Source organism: Ursus arctos, unplaced genomic scaffold, assembly GCF_023065955.2.
Source record: "Ursus arctos isolate Adak ecotype North America unplaced genomic scaffold, UrsArc2.0 scaffold_8, whole genome shotgun sequence".
Taxonomy (NCBI): domain Eukaryota; kingdom Metazoa; phylum Chordata; class Mammalia; order Carnivora; family Ursidae; genus Ursus; species Ursus arctos.
The window spans coordinates 84,412,812-84,438,914 of record NW_026623100.1 but is presented as its reverse complement, the minus strand read 5'-3'; the positions used below and the strand labels follow the sequence as shown (position 1 = coordinate 84,438,914).

General features: G+C 55.1%; 1 protein-coding gene across 4 annotated transcripts in view; it reads right to left on the bottom strand.

The window, feature by feature from the left end:
- The window catches only part of MYT1L (myelin transcription factor 1 like), a 140,525-nt gene that overhangs the window by 24,182 nt on the left and 90,240 nt on the right, over positions 1-26,103 (bottom strand). For all 4 annotated transcript variants that reach the window (XM_044379499.3, XM_044379506.3, XM_044379502.3 and 1 more), the window contains exons 15-17: positions 9,732-9,794; positions 5,045-5,128; positions 3,371-3,592 (exon numbers count right to left, since the gene is read on the bottom strand). In XM_044379499.3, coding sequence (XP_044235434.2) covers positions 3,371-3,592; positions 5,045-5,128; positions 9,732-9,794 — 369 coding nt within the window. The remainder of the gene's footprint in view (positions 1-3,370; positions 3,593-5,044; positions 5,129-9,731; positions 9,795-26,103) is intronic.

Below are 26,103 nucleotides of genomic sequence, written 5' to 3'. Positions count from 1 at the left end.
CGGTCCTGGAGACGCAGCCGGGTTGAGGGACGGGCGGGCGCAGGCTGGGCAGTGGGGTGCCCCTGCCCTGTCAGCTGGTCCCTCCCAGCTCTCTGCCCATCCCCCCCACACTCTTAGTGACCCCCACGACCCAGTGTTTCCCCAGGGCTGCACCAGGCTGCTGCCCGCCTTGCTTTCTCATGCCCTACTGGCTGCTCCCCGGGTGGCTGGTGGACAGGCACTGGGTCCTGTGGGCCCTCCCAGGGCCCGTGTGCTGCCCACCCACTGCCTACTCACCCCCTCTCTGTAGCAGCTTCTCGGACCCACCTGCCCCAACCCCTGGCCCGGGCTCTGACCTCCCCCAAGCTCTGCCCACCCGTCTGCCCAGCTCTTCAGTGTCTTTCTGTCCCTGGCTTTTTCCTTTCTGATAAAAGGCTGCACCTCCCACCCCAGCCCTTGGGGGATACTGTCTGCCCCACCCCGAATCTCTCCTACCTCCAGCCATATCCTCGCTCGCCCCTTTGACACCTGCCCTCTGCCCTCTGGCCTATCCCAGGTGGGTTTGGGTCACCAGGTCCCCTTGCCTAGCAGTCCCCGACTGGGTTTTCTGGAGCCCTCTGCACAGCCCCCAGGAGGCGCGTGTGGCCACTGGACGGGCCTCACTGCTGCTGCTTTGGGCAACAGCATTCGCTCTGCTCTCGGCCGGCCTTAGAAGTGAGGATGTGGAGCAGCCCCGGTGGGGAGAATCGGTCACTCCCGAACACTCGAGAAGTATTCCCCTATCATGGAGAGCATGAGTTATAAAAATGTGCTGTGTAATCAGAAAACAAAACTCTATTTTCCTTATTATTGGAGTGTTAGAAACACAGTCCAATAGAACTTTGATTTATATGAAAAGTATCTTGTTTTGAATGACTTATTTTTCATTTGAAACACTGCTTTTTAAGGAAGACCCAGCCAATCTTTAAGATAAAATAAGGCATTTTCTAGTCCTTTCCAGGGGCTCTGCCCAGGATACGGACTGGAGCCCCCCACCTTCCCCTACAGGGTAGAGAGTGCAGCCCCCAGCCTCCAAGGAACAAAACAAACAGAACGGTTTCACAGCCAGTGTGGACAGCAGGCATGCAGAGGTGGTGTGGCTCCGACTGTCCTTGTCCCCGGCTGACCTGCGGCCGTGACCTCCCTGAGGAGAAAACTGGGGACAGCGGCTTGGTGGGCCCGATGGCTCCAGACCTGTGTTGCTTCATCTACTGTTTACATCCTTTACCACCCGACAAGCTGTCACAGTTTGGGGGAAAGAGGAATAATAGGAAATTTCTGGGTCGGTGGAGTCTTCCCTTCCGATTCTAAACTCACTTTGTTTCCACAGCCTGGGGATCATAGGAAGAGTCCTGCATCTCAGAGCACTAATGGGGTCTTCCCAGGAGCCCTTCCTAACTGAGGCCTTACACGTTTGGGAGGACCACGGCCCGTGGCTCCAAGGGACGGATGTCTGCACCCTTGGCCGTGTTCTTGCCCCCGACGACTGTTCTCACACCCTCAGGGAATCACGGTTTGCCCGCCCAACGACATAAACGAAAACAGTAGGATGTGGTTCAGCCATATAAGGAGGACATTCCGAAACCCGCCACACACGGGGGGACACCATGCTCAGTGAGATGAGCAGACACCAAAGGACACACTGCAGGACCCTACTCACTGGAGGTCCCGGAGGGTCTCCGATGTGCAGAAGCAGAGAGTGGAGGGGGGGCGCCAGGCGCTGGGGGAGGAAGTGGGAGCGAGGGTTTATGGGGACACAGCATCAGTTTGGGAGATGGATGGGGGTGCTGCACAACACGGTGAGTGACCTCAGGGTCACTGAGCTGCGCACCCCAAAACAGTTAAGATGGGAAGATGTGTTTTTTACCACAACGGAAGCAAAATGCAGTCAGCTCTGCTCACAGTGCTGTTCGTCCCCTTTCCCCACGGACCCCCTGGCCTGTTTTCCTTCACACACAGTCAGACCCTACAAGAGATGGGGCTCCATCACCCGACACCCATGGGCTCGGAGCCTTGCCTGCAGGCACGTTGACGTAGACGTTCACAGCTCTCTGATTCAGCTTCTCAGTCAAAGGAAACATCGGTCTGTGTAGCCCTGCCACCAAAGGCTGTGCCTCTGACTCGAGCGCCCTCTGAACGCCCTCCCAGGTCCCCCCTCCCAGGTCCCGTGCGGGCAGGAGCTTGGGGCCAAGACCAGAGCCTCAGGCTCATGCAGCACAGCTGGTGGCCCCCGTGTGGGACAGGTGTCATGGGTCACATCCAGGGACCTCTGAGGCTCCCAGGGGCCTGGGCAAAAGAGGTAGCCTTCCTGGCCCTGGGGGCAGGTGACAAACCCCGGGGCTCGGGGTCAGTGTCTGTACACCAGGACCTGGGCCGTCCCAGGACTAGCAGTGTGGTCCACTCGAGCACAGACAGGGCGCTGTGTGTGCCCTGAGCACGCAAAGCTACGAGGGCTGCGGGGGCCCCTCTGTTCACGGGCAATCTCTCTCACGGAAGACACCAGGGCTGCTGGCCTTGAGCTGTAAGCCGAGAGATCAGGTCAGGGAAAGGAATTCGTGGTTCCTCTTTAGGCTCACTGATCCCGCCTGAGATCTCTACCTCAACAGGAATTTCTTGAACAATTAAAAATTAACCTTCCTTCAAGGAACATTTCAAGGCTCAGTGCCATATTCCTGATCTTCCCATGACCCCTGGTTTGCAAACTGACTTTTGTTCATTCTGTGCTGGACATGGCTTTGCTGTGTTTCTCCCCCAGCCTGGTTTCCTGGCAGCTGGGGACACCATGCCCAACTGACTCCACTGGCCTCTGTGATTTGTCTACACTGCCCACCCTAACCCTTCCATGGGGAGCCACCGAGTGCCCTTTGATTCAACAGACGGACAGGCTTCTTCTGCTAAGACAATTGAACTGCATATATTTCTTCTAAAAGTAAGCAAGTAAAAATTAATGGGCTGACTGGCTCTTCTGGAAATTTCCTGATACATTTTCGGCCCAGGCATGCAGCATGAGGCCCCGTGCCAAATACCATCTTCCTTCCCCATGTGGGGCCTGCCTGCCATCTTTCGCCAAAGGAATAAACCTACAGATACTCGTATGTGTGCAGAATTCCAGCCTGCTTCTCTCTGTGGATCCTGACCCAAGACTTCCAAGGGCCTCTGTCCTGACTCTGGGATGGGAATGAGATTTGCTTCTCAAACACACTCAAGGGTCTTCCTCTTTACGCCGGGACGGGTCATGAGTTTGGTAGCAGTGTTCCACCTTCTCTTTCTAAATGGGGGGTGTCGAGTTAGGAGCTGATGGACACTCCTGGCAGGGCTGCCCGGGCAGGGCGCCAGGACAGGGGCCACTCACCTCCGGTGTGTGAGGAAGCTGCCGCTGACGTGCCCCGACCCGTCACAGCCCGGCGTGGGACACGACATGCCCTCCGTCTTGACCGACTTCCAGGAGAACTGCGAGCCATTGAGGTACCCATCCTTCTGTCTCTTGGCGGCCAAGGGGCACCCCGACGCGCTGCGATGGGAGGCGTACTTCCCGGTTATGTGGCCCTGGCCGTCACACCCGGGAACGGGACACCTGAGGAGCAGCAGAGACACACTCTGTGGTCTTGGTGCCATATACCTGGTGGCCCCTCCCGCGAAGTCAAAATGACCTGGCTCCAAGGAAAACCCTCACGCTCTACTCCAGGAAAGAAAGAGAGAAAAATCTCTGCGAGCACCACCTAGTGGCGAGCCGAGGGATCTCCTGTCGTGGGAATGCCTGGAACCTGGAAGAGAGGGCTGTTTGGGGCAGGACGTGTGCACGGGGTGAGCAGTGCTGCACACCAGCACATGAAAAAGAATTCGTTCCTTGTAGCAAGTGCGGTGCAGGTGTCTGTTTAAAAGACACCACTTTTGGACAGAATCACGGCTTTTATGGTGGAAGAATGCAAAGTCAAGGAGAAATTGCAGGATTATTCTTTATAGTTTTATAAACCCGAGGTTTTCTCAAGAGCTGAAAACATTGGTTTGCTTGGCCGTGTTCTCCAGAGGCCATCAGATAGCCTCCAGCCACAGAGGGTTTGAAGCAGGAGACATAGTATTTAACACAGTCTCCTGGAGAGTGCTGGTACATGGTACCCCACCAGCACATTTGGGGGAATAAAGGGGAAACTCGTTGATGGGCGCTAAAGGTCAATGGTAGGCTAATCCCTGCTTCTGGAACCTCCCCCCACGGGCTACCTGCCGAGGGGCCGAGGATGTACAACCCCAAGAGCCAACGGATGTGTCAAAGAAGGTGGGTGTGATCAGTGCTCCTCACGGGCCCCAGACTGGTGGGTTCTGCATTTTCTTTTCAATGGCAAAGTTTACATTCTACAAAATTGATAGTACCCGTTTACTTTGTTAAGGTTTATTTATTTTAATACTTCTTATTTTAATTAATTTTTATTTTGTTTTAATCAAAAAATTTTCTCCAAAGACACTGAGATTAACGTTTCAGGGAGACAACGCCAGGTTTCTTTTAGGGAGTTTCGGGACCTGGGTTCTGGGGATCAGTTTGGGTCAAACGGCTGAGCGGGCAGCCGGGCTGAGGAGCTTGCCCATGTGCTGGAAGCCCATAGCACCCACTGCTCTCACGGCCTGCCTGAGAGCAAGGCAGACAGCAGCCACACGATTGAAAAGCCAGAATGTCGGCCAGTGTTGGCTTTCAGTGTTACAGCGGATACCTTCGTCGACGTTCGTGAAACTGCCTCTCCAGTCAGTGAACTGCTTTTTCCACGCAGGGTTAGGGGGAATCGTCCGGGGTCCACCCAGGGCTAGGGGGAGGCGTCCGGGGTCCACCCAGGGCCAGGGGAGGCGTCCGGGGTCCACCCAGGGCCAGGGGAGGCGTCCGGGGTCCCATTACTCGGAACATCAGCTGGGTGGAGAGTCCCTGGAGACACCACCTGCTGTTCCGACCGTGCATTTGGTGGCCAGCCGGGGTGCTGGTTCCAGATCTGACCTTGGGGTGACTGATGTCCTCTCCTCTCTGCCCACCCCGCACGCGTACCTGATGGGCTCCTGGTCTTCTTTGTCTTCCTTGCTCTGTGCTATCCTGATGCCGCTCTTCTTTGCTCTCGGGCAACCTGAAAGACTACAGAAAGGACACGGCTTCAGGAAATCCGCTTTGCCCGCGCCAGCCGGCTTCCTTTCCGAGATGCCTGCTCTGAGCTCGCTTTCTCTGGAAGCCGGAGCTTCTCCCCATGAACACAAAATCTGGGAAAACGGTCCTTCTGGGTGCGGCCCCTCCGCATGGAAAGAGGCTGGGGGTGCCTGGCTGAGAGAGGACGGGCGGCCGGGCGCAGAGAAGGGGCCACATTGAGGAAGAGAACACACACCCCCTCGGCCTCTCTTGGGGACCCGTTTTCCCGAGCCCTGCCATGGGCGGGGGGGGGCATGGTAGTCTGCTGGGATTCACCCGAACTATAGACTTGAGTGTGTCTGCAGATGGTACAGAGGAAGTTGAACCTAAGTATTTCATTTAATTGTCAAAAGGTTGGAAATAGAAGCTCACACTTATCTATAGGAAAATTTCCGGTTGGAATAGAAAAGTACTCATATATGGACGGGCGTATATACAGGCCGACAACAGGCTATCGTATGAGATTATACATAAGAATACATAGAACAAACGGGACTCCTTGCAAAGAGCTGAAGAACCAGAAAGTAGGCCTTTCACCGAGACGCCCAGGACACACGTCCGCAGACTCCCGCGTAGACACGTGGCTGTGGACCCAGGTGGGGCGCCAGCCGCTGTTGCTGCTGTTCCTGGGCTTGCCGAGTGCCCTTCCCGGGCCAGTCCCGCTCCCTTCGAGCACGCGCATCCTCGGGCAGAGGCGCGGCTCCCACTCCCCAGGACGGCACTCTGCGTCCTCCGCATTTTTCCTTCTTTGTGGGGCGGCCCGGCTCCTCTCCAGTGAGAAGCCGCACTCACAGGCAGAGGGCGGGTGCTGGGGGCCTGGGCCCTGGGCTGGGGGTCCCCAGCCGGCCCCTCCTGTCTCCAACGACATGTGTTCCAACCCCTCCTGCACGGCCTGTCTCCTTCCGCAGGAACGCGGGAAAGACGAGGTATGCCAGCGTTCTCTCCCTCCAGCTACCCCCTCCGTTTTGATGTAAAACCTGGGAAAGTGGGTGTCCTCTTCCCCCACCTCTGGCTGCTCGGCAGCTGCCCCCACCGCGGTCTGGCTCCTGATCTCTCTGCCCGGAGAAGTGCTCTTGCCCAGGTCACCGTGACCTGAGGCCGGCGGGCGCTCCTGGCCTCGTGCAGCCCCTGGGACGCTCCTCTGGAGTCCGTGTGCAGCCTCGGCATCCGCGGTCCGTGTCCGGCCCACCCTCGCGCGCCCTGCCAGTGCCCACACTCCCGGTGCCCCTCCCTTCCTTTCCTTGCAGCCGCCTGTGCAGTGCGCCCTGAGTGTCTTTAAACTCGACCCACCTTTTCCCTCCGAGACGCTGTGGGTGGCGCTGGCTGGCGTGGACTCAGGGCTGCATTAAGGTGCTCTGCTTAAACCTCCCAGTGGCTCACCACCAAATTCCTCCACGTGTGCATGAGGCTCCCGGGGCCTGGCTGTGCCACCAGTGCCTGTCCCCGCTCCCCGGCTGGCACACGCCGCCACCGGCTGTCCTCGTCCTGCTGCCCCTGCACCCCCACTCCGTCCCTCTGCTTGAAGGCACATCGTTCAAGACGTCTTCCTGGGCGCGGGCGCCCTTCGTTCCGCCAGTTCTGGGAGCCCGGGAGCTCTGTGCCTTGGGTCACGTGTGCTGTGCTGGAAGCCATCCACTTACTTAGCACGTGCCACTAAAGCCGCGAGTTCCGTGGGGGCCTGAGCCATGTGCTCGTTCACCGTTGTCCATGCTGCTCTCCCGAGTGTGCAGCGGGGACTGTGTGTGTCCTCGGCCCTTGCTGGCTCCGGGGCGTGGGAGCCGTGCGGCCCGGGGTGGGGGAGCCATGAGGCCCGGGGCGGGGGGGGGGGGGGGAAGCCGAGCGGCCCACTGCCGCTGTGCCCACTGCCTCCGCTTCTGTTGCCCAGTTCTGATCTCCTGGATGAGCCTGTCACCTCCAAGCGGCGCTTTCGGATCCTCTCATCCGGGAATTCCGGGGGACGCTTGTGATTTTACGCCACACGATGACGTCTCCTAGAAGATGTCCCACGGCTCGCCGTCACTGATGCGGGGGCTCGTGGCATGTCTGAATCTTGATTTGAGAGCTCATGAGTTTTGGAAACACCACCAACACCTTCAGAACCCCTGCCCTCTGGGCGGAGGCAAGGCTGGGGTGGGGTGCGCGGGTGGCGCCCAGGTGGGCACACATGGAGCGCTGCGTGGGGGGCTCGCCGAGGCAGACAGAGGAGCACCGTGTCCCTGACCCTCTGGCTGAAGAGAGGTGGACCCATGTGAGGATCGATGGCCGCGCTGAGGAGGCCCGAGGAGTGTCCTGGTTGTGGCTGGGACCCTGGTTCTACAAGGAGACCCCCTGGTCCTTTCCTTTCGCTGCCTACTCAGCCCCCGGCCACCTGTCTGTGTCGGGCAGGCGCGGCCTGGGGCACCCAGCACGTGGACGTGCCCCCAGGGGTCAGGCCGCAACAGGTGCGATGTGGCTGCTGTGTGGTTTCCTCCACGAGACGAGAGCAAAGATCATATTCTCATAGGGCAGCGAGACTGGACAGGCGAAATGCTCAGTAACGCTCGCGGCATGTGGTAGGTGCTCAGAAAATGCGCTCTTTGTAACGAGGGGACGTTCTGGAACACTCTGTGCACCGCTGCTCTCCGACACGGTCCCGGGGCGTCAGAGGCACATGGGGCTCTTGAAAAGCACAGCTGGGGCTTCACGCTGGGGGACAGCTCCTGGCCGTGTGAGTGATGACGGGTCAGAGGGGTGAGGGGCTCCTCGGGACCCCGGGGGCCGGGACCCCACTGGGTGGCCTCTGCACCTGCTTGGCGGGGCCCGCCCGAAGCCTGCGGGAAACAGCCGGCCTGGGGAGGGGCCAGCTTAAGAAAGGGTCCTCACGATCATGTGGACAAGGGCTGTGGTCCCTGTGAACGGCTCTTGCCACAGTTGGACACGAAACGTCCACCATCCGGGAAGTTCTGGCCACGTGAACACTCAGACATTTCTTTTCAAGGTAAATTAAAGAGTAGCATAGAATGTGCTTGACTTTTTATACTTAACTGGAGCTTTTAATTGAATTGAATTTACTCCAAACCAGCGATGCTGCTGACAGTCTGGTTACTCTCGCTTGGCACCGCTGTAATGCGGCAGGCTTGACCCGCCTGGTCAACCGGCTCAGCGCGACAAGGCTGCAAGGTGTTTGCTGGTGGCCCCGGTGGACGCCCCGTGACGTCCAAAGACTTCTTGGGTCATCGTGAGTGGCGGAGATGGTGCTGCTGGCGTCTTGTGGGTGGAGCCTGGAGGGTGCAGGACGCCCCACGGCGAAGCACCGTCCGACCCCGAGTAACTGCAGTGCCCGGGCGGACAGCCCTGGTGAGGAGGATGAGCATGAAGAATCCTCCCGCAACCCCACGACTCAGTTCTCCTAGTGGGCACTCCGTGTGCCACGGCCCGGCGCCGCTGAAACGTGGTTGGACAGTGAGCACGGAAGTGCGTGGCTTGCGGTACTATCTCCACGAGGAAGCAACCCACCATGGGAGCTGTCTGTGTCCCAATCCAAACTGTGCTAGCAGCCAGTGAGCGTCCCCTGCTCTGACCACAGGGACTGGGCCACGCGGGCGGCCACATGCTCCACACCACCCACTGATCCACTCAGTGGGGTCGGTGGACACACACCCTCCCTCTGGTGAGCAGCCCGCGGCTAACACTCCCTCTGAGGGCCTCTCCCTCCCACCCCCCCTCCCTATGTCCCTTTCCCTCCTCCGTCCCTCTCTCCTGTCTCTCTCTCCTCTCCTCTTCTCTTCTTGTGGGAGATGCATTTAGTGCGAGTGCCCATAGACTTCAGGACGGTCACTCTATAATCTGAAGTTCAGACTGACAAGGCAACAGCATCGTCTAACTCAGTCTCCACATCTGGGGGATGCAGCACTGCTTTCCATGGTTGGGTGGGTCCTCGTTCACAAATGTCCTTGTCCCTGCCTTGGCCCTGGCGCGTGGCCACTAACGGAACAGGACAAGAAACTGGGGCATGTGGCCACGATCTAGATCCACTTCTGTGGAGACAACGTATTCAAACGTTCTCTCAATTCACTTCGGACACATGGCCTGGCCTACATGACGGGATCTCTGTGCTGCGTTTCAGACACTCCCTTCTCCTTGGGAGCCCAGGGTGCATGGTGAGTCCCGTAGAGCGTCTCCGTCTTCAGCTCTGCTACTTGCCGAGAACGGCTGGACAGCCTGGCGGCTCACATCTTCCTATTTGACAGGCCAACTCCCGGCTGTGTCGGAACATTTGCCCGTCAGTGATGGGCCCAGGGACCTTATACTCTGCATGGGATGGGTCTGTTCCCTGTACTTGTCCATTTGGAAAGACTGACGCGGGATGACCTGAGAACTGTTCTCGCAGGGGGCGCCCGGTGCACGACAGGGGAGGTGCACCTGCTGTGCAAGGAAGGACTGCGTGAGGATGGCGTGGCTTTGCGGTCCGCATGTCTGGACCGTGTGTAGCTGTGGGTCAAACAGAGTGCGCCACGGCCGGCTGATGCCCGTGCGGTGCGGGGCAAGGGTGCAAGAGCACAGGCGCCCCACTTACCTCCGGTGAGAAGCGTAGTTCCCAGTGATGTGCCCGGAGCCATCACAGCCAGGTGTGGGGCACCTACAATTACAAATGCAGAATGGGCAATTTACTTGAAAGAAAGAAAATCCCCTGAGCAATTAACTCCCTTCTTTATCCAGAAAGCAAACTCCTGAACGCTTCACCTCCCTACTCGAAGAGACAAATGGAGCCGGCAGCGTCCTGGCTGGGAGTAGGGACCTGTGCCCACTAACCCACCACCAGATACCAACCTGGGCTACTTCTGTCCTTCCAAGCACAATGGCACTTTCTGGAAGGATCGTGGATTTCAGTGCCTGCCTCAGTGGCAACAGTCCCTGGAGCATCCTGGTCCCGACGCTATCTACTCCGGAGTCTGTTCCCTCCAGATACCTCCTGTCAACTTCCTTTCTCGTTATGTGAGTTTGAGGTGGCTCGGCTACCATAGCCACGTGTGAAGCAAGGTTTGTTCGTGGAAGGGTGTGCACGGAGGCCTGGGAGACTGCTCCTGGTCCACCCTGGGCTCCCGTGAAGTGGACTCTAGGCAAGCCGGGCTAACTGGCGGCCCTGAGCCCCGTGAGGGCAGCGCTGGGGTTCGCTGGGCAATCAGGTAGGTTGGAGCTGCCTTCGAAGCCTCATTAACTGACCTGAGTGAGCCCAGGTCTCTCGACCAGTGAGGTATGGGGAGCACTTCTCGGTAGCTGCACTATACCTGCTTCAGCCGAGCGAGGCCACGTCGTCTGGGTTCTGACGACCACACTGCCACTGCCCGAATGGGACAGGACATGCTTTAAAAAGAGTTTTTTCATTCCTGCCCTTCATGCCCCTTCCTAAATGAGCCGTCTCAAGAACAATCAGGTGGCATGGAGACATTTCAGTGCATGCTATTTTAGTTTCCTTGTACCCTCCAGGAATGTAAAAATTAAGGACAAAAATTAAGAAAAAGTTCTTTTTTCCATAAAGTTCGAAAACAAAAACAAAAACCCCCAAACCCCACCAAGGATGAAAGGATTTAGTAAGCAACATTACACCTCGCAGTAACACCTGGATCATGCCCTGTGACCCCGTCCCTACCCAGGGAGCACCCGAGTTCCTGGCAAGGACAAAAACCCACACATTTCGAACAGTTAATAAATGTGTACTGCTTCTGAGGGATTTCCGCTCAGAGAGCCACAGTGGAAAGAGGATGCCAAGCCGGGGCCAACTTGCACCCAGAACAGGCTTCACCCGCCCCCTGCGCGCCCCTCGGCACTGCACAGGGATGGGACCGGGGGGAGTCCCGTGCCGACACACACGTGTGTAAACAGTTTCTGGTGTTCGGACTCTGTGTACATTTCCTTCCGTCCTACGGAAGGGGCCGGGGTACTAGCTCTGTAGGTATGGACACTGGCGTATCCTGTATCATATCAAAGCTTAGAGCTCAGTTTATAGCCCATGCTGCGAGAGCAGACAGGGGCAAGCGGGGAGCGAAACGTCATGGGTGTGCGCACTGCGAGCCAGGATTTTTAAAGTAGGCAGAACAATGGGGCGTTTAAAGTGGAATCCGTGTTTCAAGAACAGCAACAGCCCGAAATCGGATTGTTGACCTGATTTTTGTTAAAGTAACAGCTGGTTATGTACAATTAAAGTTTGATCACAAGACTCTTTGGCCGATTGCTAAGTGATTCCTTTCTAAACAATGAGCGAAGCGACTTGGCCTCACGGGCTGATTTCCCACACGGCGCCTCGTGCGGATAGACCCCAGCCCAGAGCTCACAGAGGGAGGACGATTTGAGAGCAATAAAAATCATTCTATCGAAGAGAAGCTCATCTTCATGCCAGTTTCTGTTTGGAAAATGGATCAAGAAACAGAAATGCTTCCTGCTAGCCAGTAATATACACTTGGCCTTGCTTTCTGTTTAAAAAAAAAAAATCCTCAAACTCTTCCTAATTTAAGCACTCAGTGCAAATTTATTTAAAATTTATTCATTTTAACATGAGTAGAAATTCTTCGATATGCCTTTTTTTGGTGAGGGCTGTAGGAGGTTGACATATTCTCTTCAGATTTAAAGTGAGACATTATAACCAAACTAATGCAAATGAAAATCAGATTTGACTAATTATAAAAAAAAAAGAGAAGGAAAGATTTTCAGAGTAGATTTTGTGTTTAAGCCATTTACAAAGGCATCATCTGATTAAAAAAAAAGAGGCATTTAAAATGTCCTCTATCACCATGAAAACAACAAACAAAATATTGATTTGGCCCATTTTCAGAGCTTGCACTGTGTTGGGAAAGAAAAAAACATTTCCAGAAAGAGTTCTCGCTTTCTTAAAAGGTTTGCTCTTCTCATCAAGGTTTCAAGTCAGGCAGACGGGGCAGAGTCCCAGGCCTGCCGCCTGCAGGCTGCCTGATGTGACTCGGTTCCTTGCCCGCCACAGTGGCTCTCCTGCCTGCACCCCCTTCGCCTGCTCACGCCCAGCACAGCAGCCCAGGACCGGGGCCACGACCGTCACTGGGGTTTGGGATGTCTGTGCAGAGGAGCCCACTGCCTTTCTTTGTTGCCTTCCCCTGACACGGCCGCTCCTGGTTTTGTTGGGGCTGGTAATTCGGCTCTTTGATCTTTAGGTGGTGCTTCTGGACCACATGAGGCAGCCCAGGACAGTTCCTTTCTTCTATCAGCTCTACGTAGTCATTTTTCTGTTGCTGTTCAAGACTTTGAGGCTTTTTTAAACTCTTAGATTTACATACAGATTTCCTAGCTTTAAGAAACCTCAACCCTCAAAAATACAATTTTCTGAAGTCGGTGAATGAAGGAGTGATTATTCACCTAACAAAAGGGGTCTTTGCTTCTCAGATGGAGCCAGCTCCAGGACCCTTGATAATGGGGTGGTGTAAAATCAATTTACAAAAATTCGATTTGCATCTACCCATCTAAGAGCACATCTTTTCCATGAAGGGAGGCCCATGTGGGTAATCAAAATCCCCTGTGGATAAAATCAGACAGTACCATGTGCCGCACAGCTTGGGTTTTGAAATGGCAGAAGAGATTGACTGGGTTTCCATGGAAACTCCCCATAAGGCAGGCACAGGTTCTCGGCGCTGAAGTACTCGGCAGCCGCGGGGAAGCACACCAGACCCTCACCGCCCTCTTCGCTTCCTGGCAGTTACCAGGGACAATAGCACCAAGTCTATTTTAAGTTCCTATGGTTAGAGATGCAAAGTTCTGTGACATAAAACACTTGCCTCAAATATCACTTCTCTTCCCCTCCAAAGGTACTTTTGGACACACACATGATGAACAAATCTTAGAGCTAGACTTGCTGCCTCATGGATGTATTCAAGACAAAAAACATGTGTGCCTTATCCATGATCTTGCATTTGCCTTGGGGTTTAAGTAACACCAAGAGAAAATAATTTGGGGTAGTGCATGTTATCATCTGGCTGGAAAATTCGGTCTTAAAAAGACATTTAAGAATGGCAATGGGAAAATCATGATAAAATGCTTTAAACAGTGTTTAAGTTTTGCAGAATCCAAGCAAAATCTGAAAAAAAAAAAATCAAGACCATTCACAAGCTTCTGAATTTCTGATTTCATGGATTTAGCTTTTCTCAAGTAGGAGTGAACTGGGTTTGTGTTGCTTTTGTTCGATCTAAGACATCAAAGAGATCTGTGAGCCCAAACCTCCCAGAATGTCCTGTGTGCTCATGGCTTCTCTGAACTACTTCCCACCCAAGGAAACGTTCTGCTTGGACCTATACAGGAATTGTCACTGATCACACTCACGTGGAGGCCATAAGATATATCCCCTAATATCAAAACACAACTTAATGTCTATACATTCAAATACATAATCATGAAAATCATATGATTTTGCACTGGCACACATGACAAGAATGTGACAAGAGACCACCTTGCTTCTTGCCTGTCCCTGATCTGTCCCTCAGCAAGACATACAACCTACCACCGTGTTGTTTTCTCCCATTTACAAATGTCCGGAGACAGGGTGGGAGAAATGGAAATCGTTAAATTCACTGACTGAGGTTGTGTTGTCGATTGATTATTGATAAGAATATCTTTAAAGTGCTTCCTCCATGTGCTATCATGCCTCCCTCCTTTGAAAATAAGTATGAGGATCTGATAAACAGTTATATTAAGAAAGACATCTAAAACAGGACATTTTCTCCCAGTTGAAAGGATGTCCACACTGAAGTGCACGTTACTACACATCATGAGCTGAGACCGGTCAACCTGTGTTGCATCAGTCCTGTTAGCCATATGTCATGAGCACCTCGGGTTCTGGGGGACCCGAATGCACTGCCGAGGTGCTGGGTGCCAGGTGGCTAGGCCCCAGACTCCTTTGGGCCAGCCTCTCACCGTCTACCTCCTGGGGAATGATCTTGCCCTGAAGACTGAGAGGCAACCCACCCTGACTGCACTGGCCCAGGACTCATGGTGTTCATGTCTGGCTCAGTCTGAGCTGGCAGGCCTGCTGGGGAGACCAAGCTCATCTCCTCCAAAATCAACTTAGAGGAATAACTAGCTGGAGGCATCTCATGATCCCTTATCTTGATGAGAGTCAATTACTTATTTTTAAAAATCTTATAAATAGCGGCCGAGAGCACTGTGGGCATGTTTGAACTGCACCCTACTCTCTGTGTAGTCGACCTACCTTGTCAAGCTGCCCTAGAAGGCTGACTTGCAGACACGCCCTGATTTGAGTAGAGTAGCTAAAAATATATGGAAGAGGACTCACTGAGGATCTGGAATGCTTATACCAAATGTCAGAGGGACATGCTCCAGTTCTTGGGAGAATTTCGTGGGAAGGCCCTTTACAGCTTTCTTGCTCATTTCTTCAGTGGCAGCTCTATCTCAAGGGAACTTAGTAAGTAAAGCACAAAACAAAATTTAAAAAAAGATAATTTTTTTATCACCCTTGATTTTAAAAGAAACCATGAAAATATAAAATTAGTCATTGTCTCTAATAGTAAAATATATTTGTAAATGGGAATGATTCAGGCCACATATATAAGTCTTTGCTTCATTTATACGAAAAGTTCCACTCAAAAAAACACTTTTTTTTTTTTTGCCTAAAGAGATGTGGTTCTAAAAAGATATTTCTTTATTTTGATTTTTTTGTCATATAAATGGGAAATAATAAAGAAATTCAGAGGAATGCAAAATAAAGATATTTCTAATGAAGAAATGACATATACTGATTCTTATGCCATACCTCTGCAATTTTCTCCCCAAATAGGAAGAAACCAGGTCACTTAAAAGCAATATACATTACTTCTGCACAATTTCTTAGAAATATTACCTGAAACTCAAGGAAAGATAAAATCTTGCAGATCGCTTGTGAGACATTCAATAATTTTCTTTTCTTTCTCTCTATTTTTTTTTAAATTCACTGTTAAGTATACTTATTTTGAACTTTCTGCAACTGGACACAGAGGTCCCCATGCGGGCACGTGGTATTTTCTAGGTGTCCCCCAGCCCAGCCTCCCGCCAGAAAAACTGGGGACACAGCCACGCTGCAGACGCTCTGAGCTGGGGAGTGAAGCCCTGTGCCCCCTCTGGGGTGTGGGGAGAGGTGGGGTCTGCCCCTGGCTGCACCACCTGCATGGCCGCTGCTTGCCCCCAGGGGGCTGGCTGGGGTGCCTCCCACCCTTGAGTGCCCACCCCCACCACCCCGGGAGGCAGTCCTGGGAGGAGCATTTTTGGATTTGCTTCTTGTTTTTGTCCCCTGACACCGAGAGTTTCTCCTACTCTTCCTTTCTCCTTGGGTGTCAGGAGAGGGGCTTTCATGTGGGATGTGTAGGACACTCCAGTTTTATGAAAACCTACACATTTCAAAGTGGACAGTGGACACATTGATATTAGGAGAATTTAGGTGGAAGACTTGCTGTCCGATGTATGTAACATGGAAGCAAAAATCATCTTTTCTTTTGGTTCTCAGCACTTTTCTTTTTAAATTACACTCAAAAACAAACCCACAAATGAAAAGAGTTTTAAAGGGACTCTTAACGTGATTAAAAACAACTCATTTTGCTGATTGAGATCACATTTCTGGATAGGTCAGGCATTGGGGCAGTAGGAAAGCCGAGCATGACCCTGTGGCTGGCACTCAGAGCTCTGGTCCCGGGACCCTGGGGGCTGTGTGGTGTGGAAGCAGCAGGTGGGCATCCGTGTGGTTCAGGAGCTGCGTCAGTCCCTCCGATCATGAGGGCCCAGGAACCATGCCCCCAGAGCTCACACAGCACACTGTAAAGTCCACGGGGACGGCTCCCTTATCCACAACCCACTGATAAACAGGATGTCTCTAGCAGGTGTGCATGCTGACTGAGAGGCTCACATGCCTGCCATCAGCCTGGGGTCACCTCCATCCTAACAGGTGCCATGTGAATCCTCTCTGTCCTTCCCTGACTCAGGCCCCGGGATCCCCTGGGAGTGTGGCAGGGCCGGGCCGTAGGGCCCCACGCAGAGCTGAGGTGGAGTCTGGATGGCTCCCGGGCCCGTTTTCCAGGGAACATGGAGCTGCAGGTGGGGGCTGCCACGGCCACTCTGCTGTTCATGCTGCATGCAGTGTTTCATTGTTTCCAAACATGCAGCCTACACATCTTAAGCTCTATGTCATTGGTCATGCTGCCTCCTTGTCCGCGGAGGGGAGCCTAATGGGGGCCCTCGCCGCCACACCGCACTGCTGCCCGCTGAGAGGTCCCAGGTACATCCAGGAATAGGCTCCTGTCCAGTGCGGCCGAACGTACCTAGCACATCCTGACGTCCCATTCACTTAACGGGATGTGTCCATGGGAACCTGCTGCCGGAGCACATGCACGTCCAGCAGCAGTGGAGCGGCTAAACAAGAGACTGGGGCAGCCGGAGTCAGAATTGGAATTGGACTCGGAGGACCCATGCAAAAAAAAACACACAAAAGGTGACTGGTGTGGCTGAGCCAAGGCAACAGAAACCAGCATTCTAACGTCCTGTCCTGCGTGGCGTTCACGCGCCGCGCCCTAGGGAGGCGGGCAGGTGGCACACCGGGGCATGCAGAGACCTGGCGCGGGGCCCAAGAGGAGGCACTCACCTTTGCCGATCACACTGAGCCCTCGGGCAGCCAGTGTAACTGGTGTGTAGGGACAGCGGGTTTGTAAGGACACGTGTGTGTGCGCGCGCCATGGCAGGGGTGCTTTCTGGCCACGGGGAGGGAGGGAGATGCGCAAGAATGTGCACCCCGCCTGTGCTCGTGGTGCTTCACCACCATCCCTGGCCCCTGAGGTTGGGAAGGCATGGGTGACCGTAGCCCACTGGTTGTGCCCATCGCCACAGGTCCCTGACCGGGCTGGCATGGGGTCGGGGAGGGGGTTCCCTGCAGAGGCTGCCGGCTCGGCCACACCAATTTTCTCAGCATCACGAGCCTGGTGGAATGCACTTGAGACAGACGGACGACCTGGCGTGACCACGAGAACCTCCCGTGGCTAAGCTTCCACTCCCTGCAGCCTGCACGCCCCAGCCCACACCCAGCTCTGAGGACACTGAGGCCCAGACTGGCCTGCGGGGCCAGACACGGACTGTGTGGGAGTGTGCTGTGGCGCCCATGTGGCTGGTAGCTCGGGCTATAAAAGCCGCAGTGACCGGGGGACATTCTGTCCACTCCTCTGTCCACAGATGGCTTGAAAACCGCTTTTACGTTAAATGAAGAAGGAGGTTTACGTGATTTTAACCAGCTTGGTCTGCTACGGCTCACGGACGCGAGTGGGCCTTAGGTGAGGCAGGGCTTGGGCCGGAGGGAGGGAGAGGCTCTGGGGCCCCACGGTTTCCCGTTCAGCGGGGCCTGTTCCATTGCTAAGGTGCCTCAGTTTGTCATGCTTGTGGTCTTTCAGTTTTTGAATCTCTTTTGTCTCAGAGAAAGCGTTTCCGGTTCTAATCAGGAGAGACGGGACGGTCGTTCGCACTGTCACGTCCTGCGGGATCCTGGGGCTCTCGGTCATCTCTCACGTTTGGGGCTCTGTCCCTCCCTTCCTGCCCCCCACACCCTGCCTCCCGCCCCATCCTCTCGTTTGTAACTGCCTGGTTGTAACTATGTTTTAGTTTATTTTCCGCTCCATCATTGCTCACTTAAAACAATGGCATTCTAGCCTTCTTCCTGTGGGTTCTGCCTTTCCTCCTTGTTTTGTTTTGTCACACTTGTAAGTGATTTCAGAGACTCTTAGTTTAGCAAAAGTTTTTAGAGATAGATTGATCAAGTATCTTTTTTTTAACAGGCGAAGAGACAGATCCAAAGAGGTGGTGTCTACTGTTTCAATGTGTACCAAGAGCCGCCGAGCCGAGAGGAGAACAGCCCTGTCTTGGGTCCCGGTGCTGCCACAGTCAGCGAGACTCCTCGTAAACGTCCCCTTGTTACCAGGAGCTCCTGCCCTACGAAGCTGCCATGGGGCGTGCCCCTCACGCCGGGCTCATGTGTGCTTAAAGACAGGGCTCGCCTGTTCAGCTGCTTGTATCTTTAGCGACTGAGCTGTAAGGACCCCTTTTGTCTCATAAATGGGCAGAGTGAAGGGCATAGCAGGAAAGGGAAATGAAATTTCTCTAGACTTCTGTACCAAGGACACAGCCAGAGCCGTTTCTAAGAGTCACACTGTCCACTGACTGTGTGGTTTCCCTCCGATCATGAGGGGCTGACCAGAGAGCCAAGGGGCTCAGTGCCCACACCCTGCAGCTGCAAGAGTGGACCCTGGTGCTGGTTCCAGAATCTGCCAAGCACATAGTTTCCGCTGAGGACAAGACGAGAGCCAGCAAGTGCTCAAGATGGGGGACACCAAGTCCAGACGGAGAGAGCAAGGCAGGAGGGAGGGGAGGACAGCAGGAAGGGGCCGAGGAACAGCGCAGGCATCCGCAAAAGACCCTGTAGCTCCTGTAGGTCCTGGGGGCCCAGAGGTGGGGGTGGACACGCAGTGCCTGTGAGCACGGCAGCCCGGCCACACGTGTCCTGCAGTGGAGACCCCACAATGACAGAGCCTGCCCTTGGCCCAACCCCTCAACCTCTTAGGGAGAAAACCAGAGACCGTTTCCTCCAGAGACTCCCACTGCTTGTTGGAAGCCTTTGCTGAAGATCAGGGACCAGAAGAAGCAAGGATGGGTCTGTGGAGGGGACACCTGGGAGGCTATGAGCGAAGGATGCCCGCTCCGTCCACACCCGGCCCCCACCAGGAAGTTCAGGGCGTTTCCTATCCGTGCTTCATTGAAAGAGCAAGTTTAGAGACAGAACGAAGAGAGAAAGATGTGCTGCAGAAACAAGATGAGAAGCAAACTGTGATAAACCACATGGATGCCGAAGACGGGAGGGACACGTGGCTGCCCCGAGATGCTGGCGCCTGTGGGCCAGACCTCCTCTCATGATGGGACGTGGGCTGCAGCAACGCACTGCCCGCCACGAGCCAGTCCTGTGCCCTGACTCCTGCAGGGACAGAAACAGTGACTCTCCAGTACATTACACAGTGACCAAGGGCAAGAGGACTAGAACCATGTCACTTGAGAAAAAAGTTAACAAAGCATTAGAAGATTTTAGCTTGGAAAAGAGAAGACTGCAGGAACCAAAGTTGCTGCCCTCATGATGGGAAAGGAGGAGGGACACTTGCCCCAAATGTCCCTAAGGAGCTGGGACCACTTTCAGGAAGGGCCTTCTCACTGTGCTCTGTTCCTGGAGGGTCCCACCCCGACACCTGCATGCTCAAGAACAAGTCAGGAGACCACCGGCAGTGGGGGTCACTAGGGCAGGTTGGGCTGGCCCCTGCGAGTGGCCACCCCAAAGTCCTCCCAGGACCGAGGGCCTGGGCTCTATCCACAGCCTGAGGCAGCCCAAGCGGGCAGCCGGTGTCCCTCCCTCAGGGAGACTGTCCATCTTTTCCTCTCTGCGGCCCCCACGTCTCTGCAGGAGAGCGGACACGCTCCCAGCAGGAAAGACAGTCCCGGGGCCACCTGGAAAGCCCTGTGCCAGGGTCCCCACGTTCTCACACCAGCCTTCCACCCCCGTGAGGGGTCTCCTCTGTCAGCAGGTATAGCCAGCCTTCCCGAACCGCTTAAGCTGAGCACTGCGTCTGGCTGAGTGCCATCCCCTCTGACCCCCCCACCCCGAACCTTCCTCGCTTGCCCGCTGTGCTCCAGCCTGACCTCTAGCTCAGCGCCTGGAGCCCCAGGTGCCATCTCGGGTTATGTGTCACTCACTCATCTGAACGCAGGCTCAGGGAGGGCGGGCGGGGCCTGAGCGGTGACACAGCCAGCCCTGGGACACCCCTGTGCCTGGGCTCAGAGTCTGGTGCCATAGACGGAGGCGGGGCTGTGTGGCTTTGTCCTTTCTGCCTGGAGTGGTGGTTGTGCTGTTTGGTGTTCTGGTAGCAGATGAGGCCCCGAGGTCCACAGAGCTGGTGCAGATGCCCTAGAGCTCAAGCGTGTGGCACCGAGTGTGGCCTGTCCTAAATGTCTTCTTGTTCTCAGCAGGATGTCTGCAGCTAGGGTTACAGTGGAGCCCTGTCCCAGGTAGTGGGGGCTCTGCTGGCCCCAGGGTGCTGCCCCCCGGCTGCTCTCAGCGGAGGCCAGGCTGAGGACCCTGTGTGGCTGTCAGTGGGCCGAGCAGCCGGGCTGCTGTGTGTCTGCATGTAGGGAGCAGGCTGGGGGCTTAGGGGGGACTCTGTCCAGAAGGTGAGGTGTGCACAGCCCTACCCGTGCAGGAAGCCTGATTTGGAGGCAGCGGTGAGAGAGGCTGAGTGCCCAGCGAGCTGGCCTGCGCTTGCCTGGGGCTCGTACCTTACCTATCCCGGCCTCAAAACCCATAGTATCGGATGGTCTTGCCCACCAGCACTCAGCTTCCTGCTAGGAATAAGAGCCAAAGCCACACATTTCGAGCTTTAAGACGGCTAGTTCACGGAGATCTGACTGCTGACCTTCTCTCCCCCGTCTCGTAGAGAAATGGGTGACGGTCCTGCACCAATTGAAGTCCCAGAGGGTGCAGTGTGTGCCCCATAGCTCCATAGGGAGGGTGGCTGAGGAGAGCCCCTCCTACTGAGTGGTGACTCCCCAGGCCCTCGGCAATCACTCCGTCAGAGCCAATAATCGCCGTGGGCCCCTAAGGTCGCCACTGACACACCTACTCTTCACAAGCACCCTGGGTGCTGGGTTCTGCCCCATCAGCCCAGTGTCACAGACAAAAGAGGCTCAGAGACACTGGTCTGCTGCCCAGAAAAGGAAGTGGCAGAGGGGCTCGACTCTCAGCCCGCTGTGGAATTCTGGCCTCCTGTGTGATCTGAGGGAATAGGTCGCAGGTGCAGAGGGGAAGGCAGTGCTTGTGGAAGGAGCAGCCTAGGGTCCCCGTGGGGGCCAGTGGGGAGGATCTTCTACAGAAGAAAGCCCCTTCAAATGGGGAAGGGAGAAAGAGAAAAGCCAGGGCAAGAGGGCAGTGTGCAGGCATTCGGCAGAGGCTGGCGGCGGGTCCGAAGGCAAGGGAGGGGCGGGACTGTTCACAGCAGGTTCCCTGGGAGAGCAGAGGAAGGATTGTCCTCACCCTGCCCAGGCGCAGTCGCTGGATGGGGAGGGGTCTCCCCAGGAGACCACGGGCTCTGGTAGGAAGGCACACCCTGCACCGACCCTGGTCGGCCACACATACAAGCACTCCACGCACGGGTACACGTGCCCTGGTGCACGGTGATCTGGGCACCGAGATACAGACGGGGTGGTTTCCTCCGTCACCTGAGGTTGGTCCGAGCGAGTCAGGCCTTGCCGACTCCCAGCCACCACGTCGGGACAAGTGTCCTGTCCTCAAGCGTATGGCCATCTGCCCACGGAGAGAAAGCAGGAGGGTCAGATGGTAGGACAGGGAAGTCAGGCAATGACAGGTGACAGCTGTGATGCTGGCGGCATCACTGCTGTCGCGGAGGGCGGGCCTCGAGCTGCGCGCTGCTCTCCTGGACCCTGTGCAGTCTTCGCGGTCTGCCGGCACACGTGGTTGGAGGTCCGCACAGGAGCGCTCACGGGCCACACGCACTCGGCTCACTGTCCACGCATCTCCCTGCCTACGTAAGTGCTTTACCTCGAACAAATGCGCCCGTGCAGAGTCCTCCTGGCAAATCCTGCTACCGGTCTGCTGATACAGTTATCTACCTGTATTTAATGGAAAGGAACTTCGGATCTGAGTTTTCAGAAAATCGTTTTAGAATATGGTTGTTCCAGAGTGAATTTTCATGGAAACTTCACTTGCCTAACACCAAAAAGGCATTTCTTAGGAAAAGAATCACATTTGAAAACGATTTTTGTTATGTAAGCTATAAAGAGGAATAGGAAAGATCTTCTGGAAAAGGAAGGAAGGGAAAAGAGGAAGAGAGAAAACAAGAAAACTTTTATAATTGTGAAATCTCTGAGGGATCATGGAGCTGGCAGTCATTCAATCTTCTGTCTCATTAGCCCTTGTGTGGAAAGGTCTCTGGGGGCCCATCCATGGGCCCAGAACGCAGGACAAGTGTCACTGCCCGGGGTGGGGGTCTTCGGAGGCTCCTGCAGGGCAGGGAGGATGTTTCCCACCCCCGGCAGCACGAAGCCCTGACTCTAAGAGGGGCTCGGGATGAGGAGTGAGTTGCCATGGCAACCCATCATCTCTCTCCCCCCAACCCAGTGCTGCAGGTTCCATAATGTGCAGGAAAAACCCTGAGCAGCAGGGCGCAGAGGGTGGGGGAGGGCAGGGCAGGCCTTTCAGCAGGGGAGGCCCAGTGAATGGTTTCCCACCAGGGAGCCGTCTGGATTCGCACACCAGCCTCAGAGCTTCATGAGGCCCCGGGAGGCCACCCTGCGGCCAGGATGCCCCCTGGGTCACCCGGGAGAGCCTGAGTCACACCGATGCATTCGGGGTTCCTAACACGTAGATCAGAATCAGGTGCTGCCAGTGTCCTTTTGCTACGCGCTACCGAAGACAAAGCACGAACCCCAGTAATGTGTGTGAGCCCTTGGGCATGGGCCCCCGTGGCACTGCCCGCCCATGTCATCCTAAAGACAGGGTCTAGGGGAGACAGTGCGGCCTGTTGGCAAAGGCAGCACGCAGGGTGTCACGAGCTCTGCACCTGCGTCCGGCCCTCTCCCAAGCTTGAGCACATTCCTCATGCCTGGCGGGGTGTGTGCGTATGTGTGTGCACGCGTGTAACAGACAGGACTACATTCCTGGCGCCCACAGGCTCCAAGATGAGCCCGACTCTCAGGGACAAGGGGAATGCGTTCAGCTCCCACAGGCAAGGGGCACTGAGCGGCTGCCAGTACTTGGCGCTATCCCTTCTCTCTCTGGTCTGATCACATGGGTCCATGTGATTCCCTGGGCACAGTGTCAGGCTCATACACGCTAACGCCTCAAACGTCGTCCTTCCCTCAGATGGAGAAGACGGATATTATTTTCCCAGTTGTAGAGATAAAAAGATCAGGTGTCATAAAAAGCCAAGTAACTAGTCCAGGTTACTTGGTCCAGGCTAACTAGTCCAGGCTAACTAGTTCAGTGTAACTAGGTTCAGCCTAACTAGTCCAGGCTGCCCAGTTTGTAAGTGGTCAAAGCAGGATGTGGCTCAATTTGTGTGAATGTGGAGACCGTGTTCTCCTCATCCCACCACAAGGATTTTCATTTATTTTATCAGGAAAAGTGATGTTGACCCAATAAGGTCTTCAAATTTAAAGAATATTAAAAATAAATAAACTCCATCCTTTGGTTGTAAAATTGGTTGCTGGAAGTGCTGACGAGCCTTTGTGTCTCAGTTTCTCGGGCTGAGGAGTCAGACACGGAGGGCTCTTGTTGTCCACGAGTAGGCCAGTCCTTGCCGAGGCTGAGAATTTCTTCACCGAGGTTGTTCGCTGAACTTGTTTCTGGTCCACAGCAGACCAGCTCCTTTTCTAGGAAGAATCCCAGGGATCATCGTGCTCTTTGTCCCTTCCTGCCAGTAGCAGGGGGCACCTCAGGCCTCTTGTGCGGGATCGTGGGGACTGGTCTCTCCTGCTGCTCCCTCCTCTCCTCCCTGCTCTCCATGGGCACAGAGAGGTCATGACAGCCCTGCCATTCTGAAGGCCCCAGAGAGACAGCCCCACAGGGTCTGCGTACCTCCCGGGACCCCCCAGAGCCGGCTGCCGTGTCCTGGTGGCGACGGAGGCACTCTGTGCGGGAACTTGTGGGATAGCCCCAAACCTTGCCTCGTTCTTCGGTTGTCTTTGGACCAAAGCACACATCCTGGAAGAGCATGAAAGCATGTTCTTTTCTCCTGGACCAGGGCACCAGCAGAAACCTCCAGTACTAGACAAGGCCAGCGGGTCCCGTCCGCCATGAGCCCTAGGTCCTCCGGCACATGAGCAATGTGGATGGGGCTGTTTCTCCTCGGAGTCTCGCCTGTGTGCACGGCAGCTCAGAGGCTGAAATCGAAGCGCGATCCTTACACTTAGAAGTCACAGACCCTCCTCCAAGCTCTCACAAGGGAACGGCTTCCAGCACCCGGAGACCCACTCCCTCCAGCGGTCCCCGGGTTTCAGGCGGTCGGTGCCTCTCCGCTGGCCTCACTGCACCAGTCGCCCTGCCCCTGCTGTTTGCTGCTGAAGGGACACACTTTGTATTTTGAAGCATCACACAGTCTCCGCAGAAGGACAACGCAAGGGCGGGACGTGGGCCTCAGAGGAAGCCAGTAGGGCAGGGGCCACTGCAGACAGGACGGTCTCTACCAGCAGCTGGCCCAGCTCCTGGAAGTGGTCATCGTTCCCCAGGTGAGTGAGTAAGCCTCACCAGAAAGCCGTAATTTCGATGAACTGAGAATTGGATGACTTTGGTGTCTACACTGAGTCCTCCTCTGTGCTTACCCTCCAGCCCAAAGGCTGCCCGCGGGCAGTGATCTACAAATCCGGGTGTGTGTGCGTGAGAGCGGCTGGAGGGGCAGAGGCCAGGCCCTGGGTGGACCGGCTTCTAGCTCAGCCTATGGTGAAGATGCTCTGTGGGCTCGGGAAAGTCGCTCAGTCTAACCCCCCTGTCCAGGCCTGTGGAATGGGGGTCTTGAGCGCCCAGCTCTGCCCCACCCCTGCTGGCTCTACCCCCCAAGAGGCCTGTGAGGCCCATGTCCTACTGTTGCTTTTTCTGAATAAGAAAGCTGAAGTTCACAAGGCTGGTGGCTTCCAGAAGCCACACAGTGAGGGAGGGGAAAGGGTCTGAAATGATACCCCAGACCCAAATCCCATGTCCTTTTTCCTGCATCGCTGCTGCTCAGCCACACTGCCACCCGGCCCGAGGGTGCACCTGTCTCGGTCACCTGGAGCCGGGACCAGGAAATGTCTGCTGGAATGTGGGCTTTGTACCCAGAGAACTGGGTGTGGATAAAGGGCCGGTACAGGTTGCTCCTCTTAACGCACCCGGAGCCTTTAGCTTCACACCGAAACCGTCACTCCCGTGAGCAGGAAGCTAACATTGCGGCCCCCCTGAAGCTGACATGAGGTCGTGGCCGGCATGGCTTTTGTGGGAGACACAGGATTTGTAGAAAGAACAGCCGTGCACGCTGCACAGGGTGATTCTAACCAGCCAGGTGACGCGGGCACAGCCTTGTGCCGCTGTCAGTTGTGGGTGGCCAGGAAAGTTGAAATCTAATCGGGTGTCATAGGCACCTGAGAAGTCGGGTGTGTGGTCTGCTTGGATCTAGGAACGCGGGAGAGAGAAGTGCATTTCTCAATGCCGCCTGCTCAGCTCTGACCCATAACGGCTCTCACTGAATAAAAAATGCCTCTGTTTCTATTATGTTCTCATCCTAAAACACGTGTCATCCAAAAAAGGCAAGAGAACTGAAGCAGGAATTCAAGACAGTTTGAAAAGTAAGGAAACGACAGAGACTGGGGTGATCAAAATATGCCAGTTGGGAGAACGGAAGGTGGGGAGGCGAGGTGGGAGTCGCAGACGGGGGTCGAGCCGCTAGGAGTCTGATGGGCTGACGGACACTTTCAGTGGGTGATTGTAAGGCTGATTTGCAAGTCTGATCTAAGTATTTTAAAATTGTACCATATTAGACAAGAGAGAGAAAAAGACATATTAGGAAGATGGAATCCTTTTATCTTTGAAATATTTTGATCTTGGTTGTTGGAATTTCCAATATGAGGAGTTTCCTTTCATTCATTCATTGCTGGAACTGGGTCAGGCTTTAGGTGTTGACAGTGTGTTTCTGCTCCGGGCCTCCCTCTCCCTGTTCAGTCAGCCTCATTCCTGCTGAGGCCCCTGGGCCGACCCACCATGCTGCCACAGGCTGGTTCCTGCCACTGTCTTGCCTCAGACCTTGTTCTTTCACTAACAAATGCTTGCATTGATTTTTCTGGGCACCAGCTGCTATTCTGAGCACTTTGGAAACAGAAACTCATGA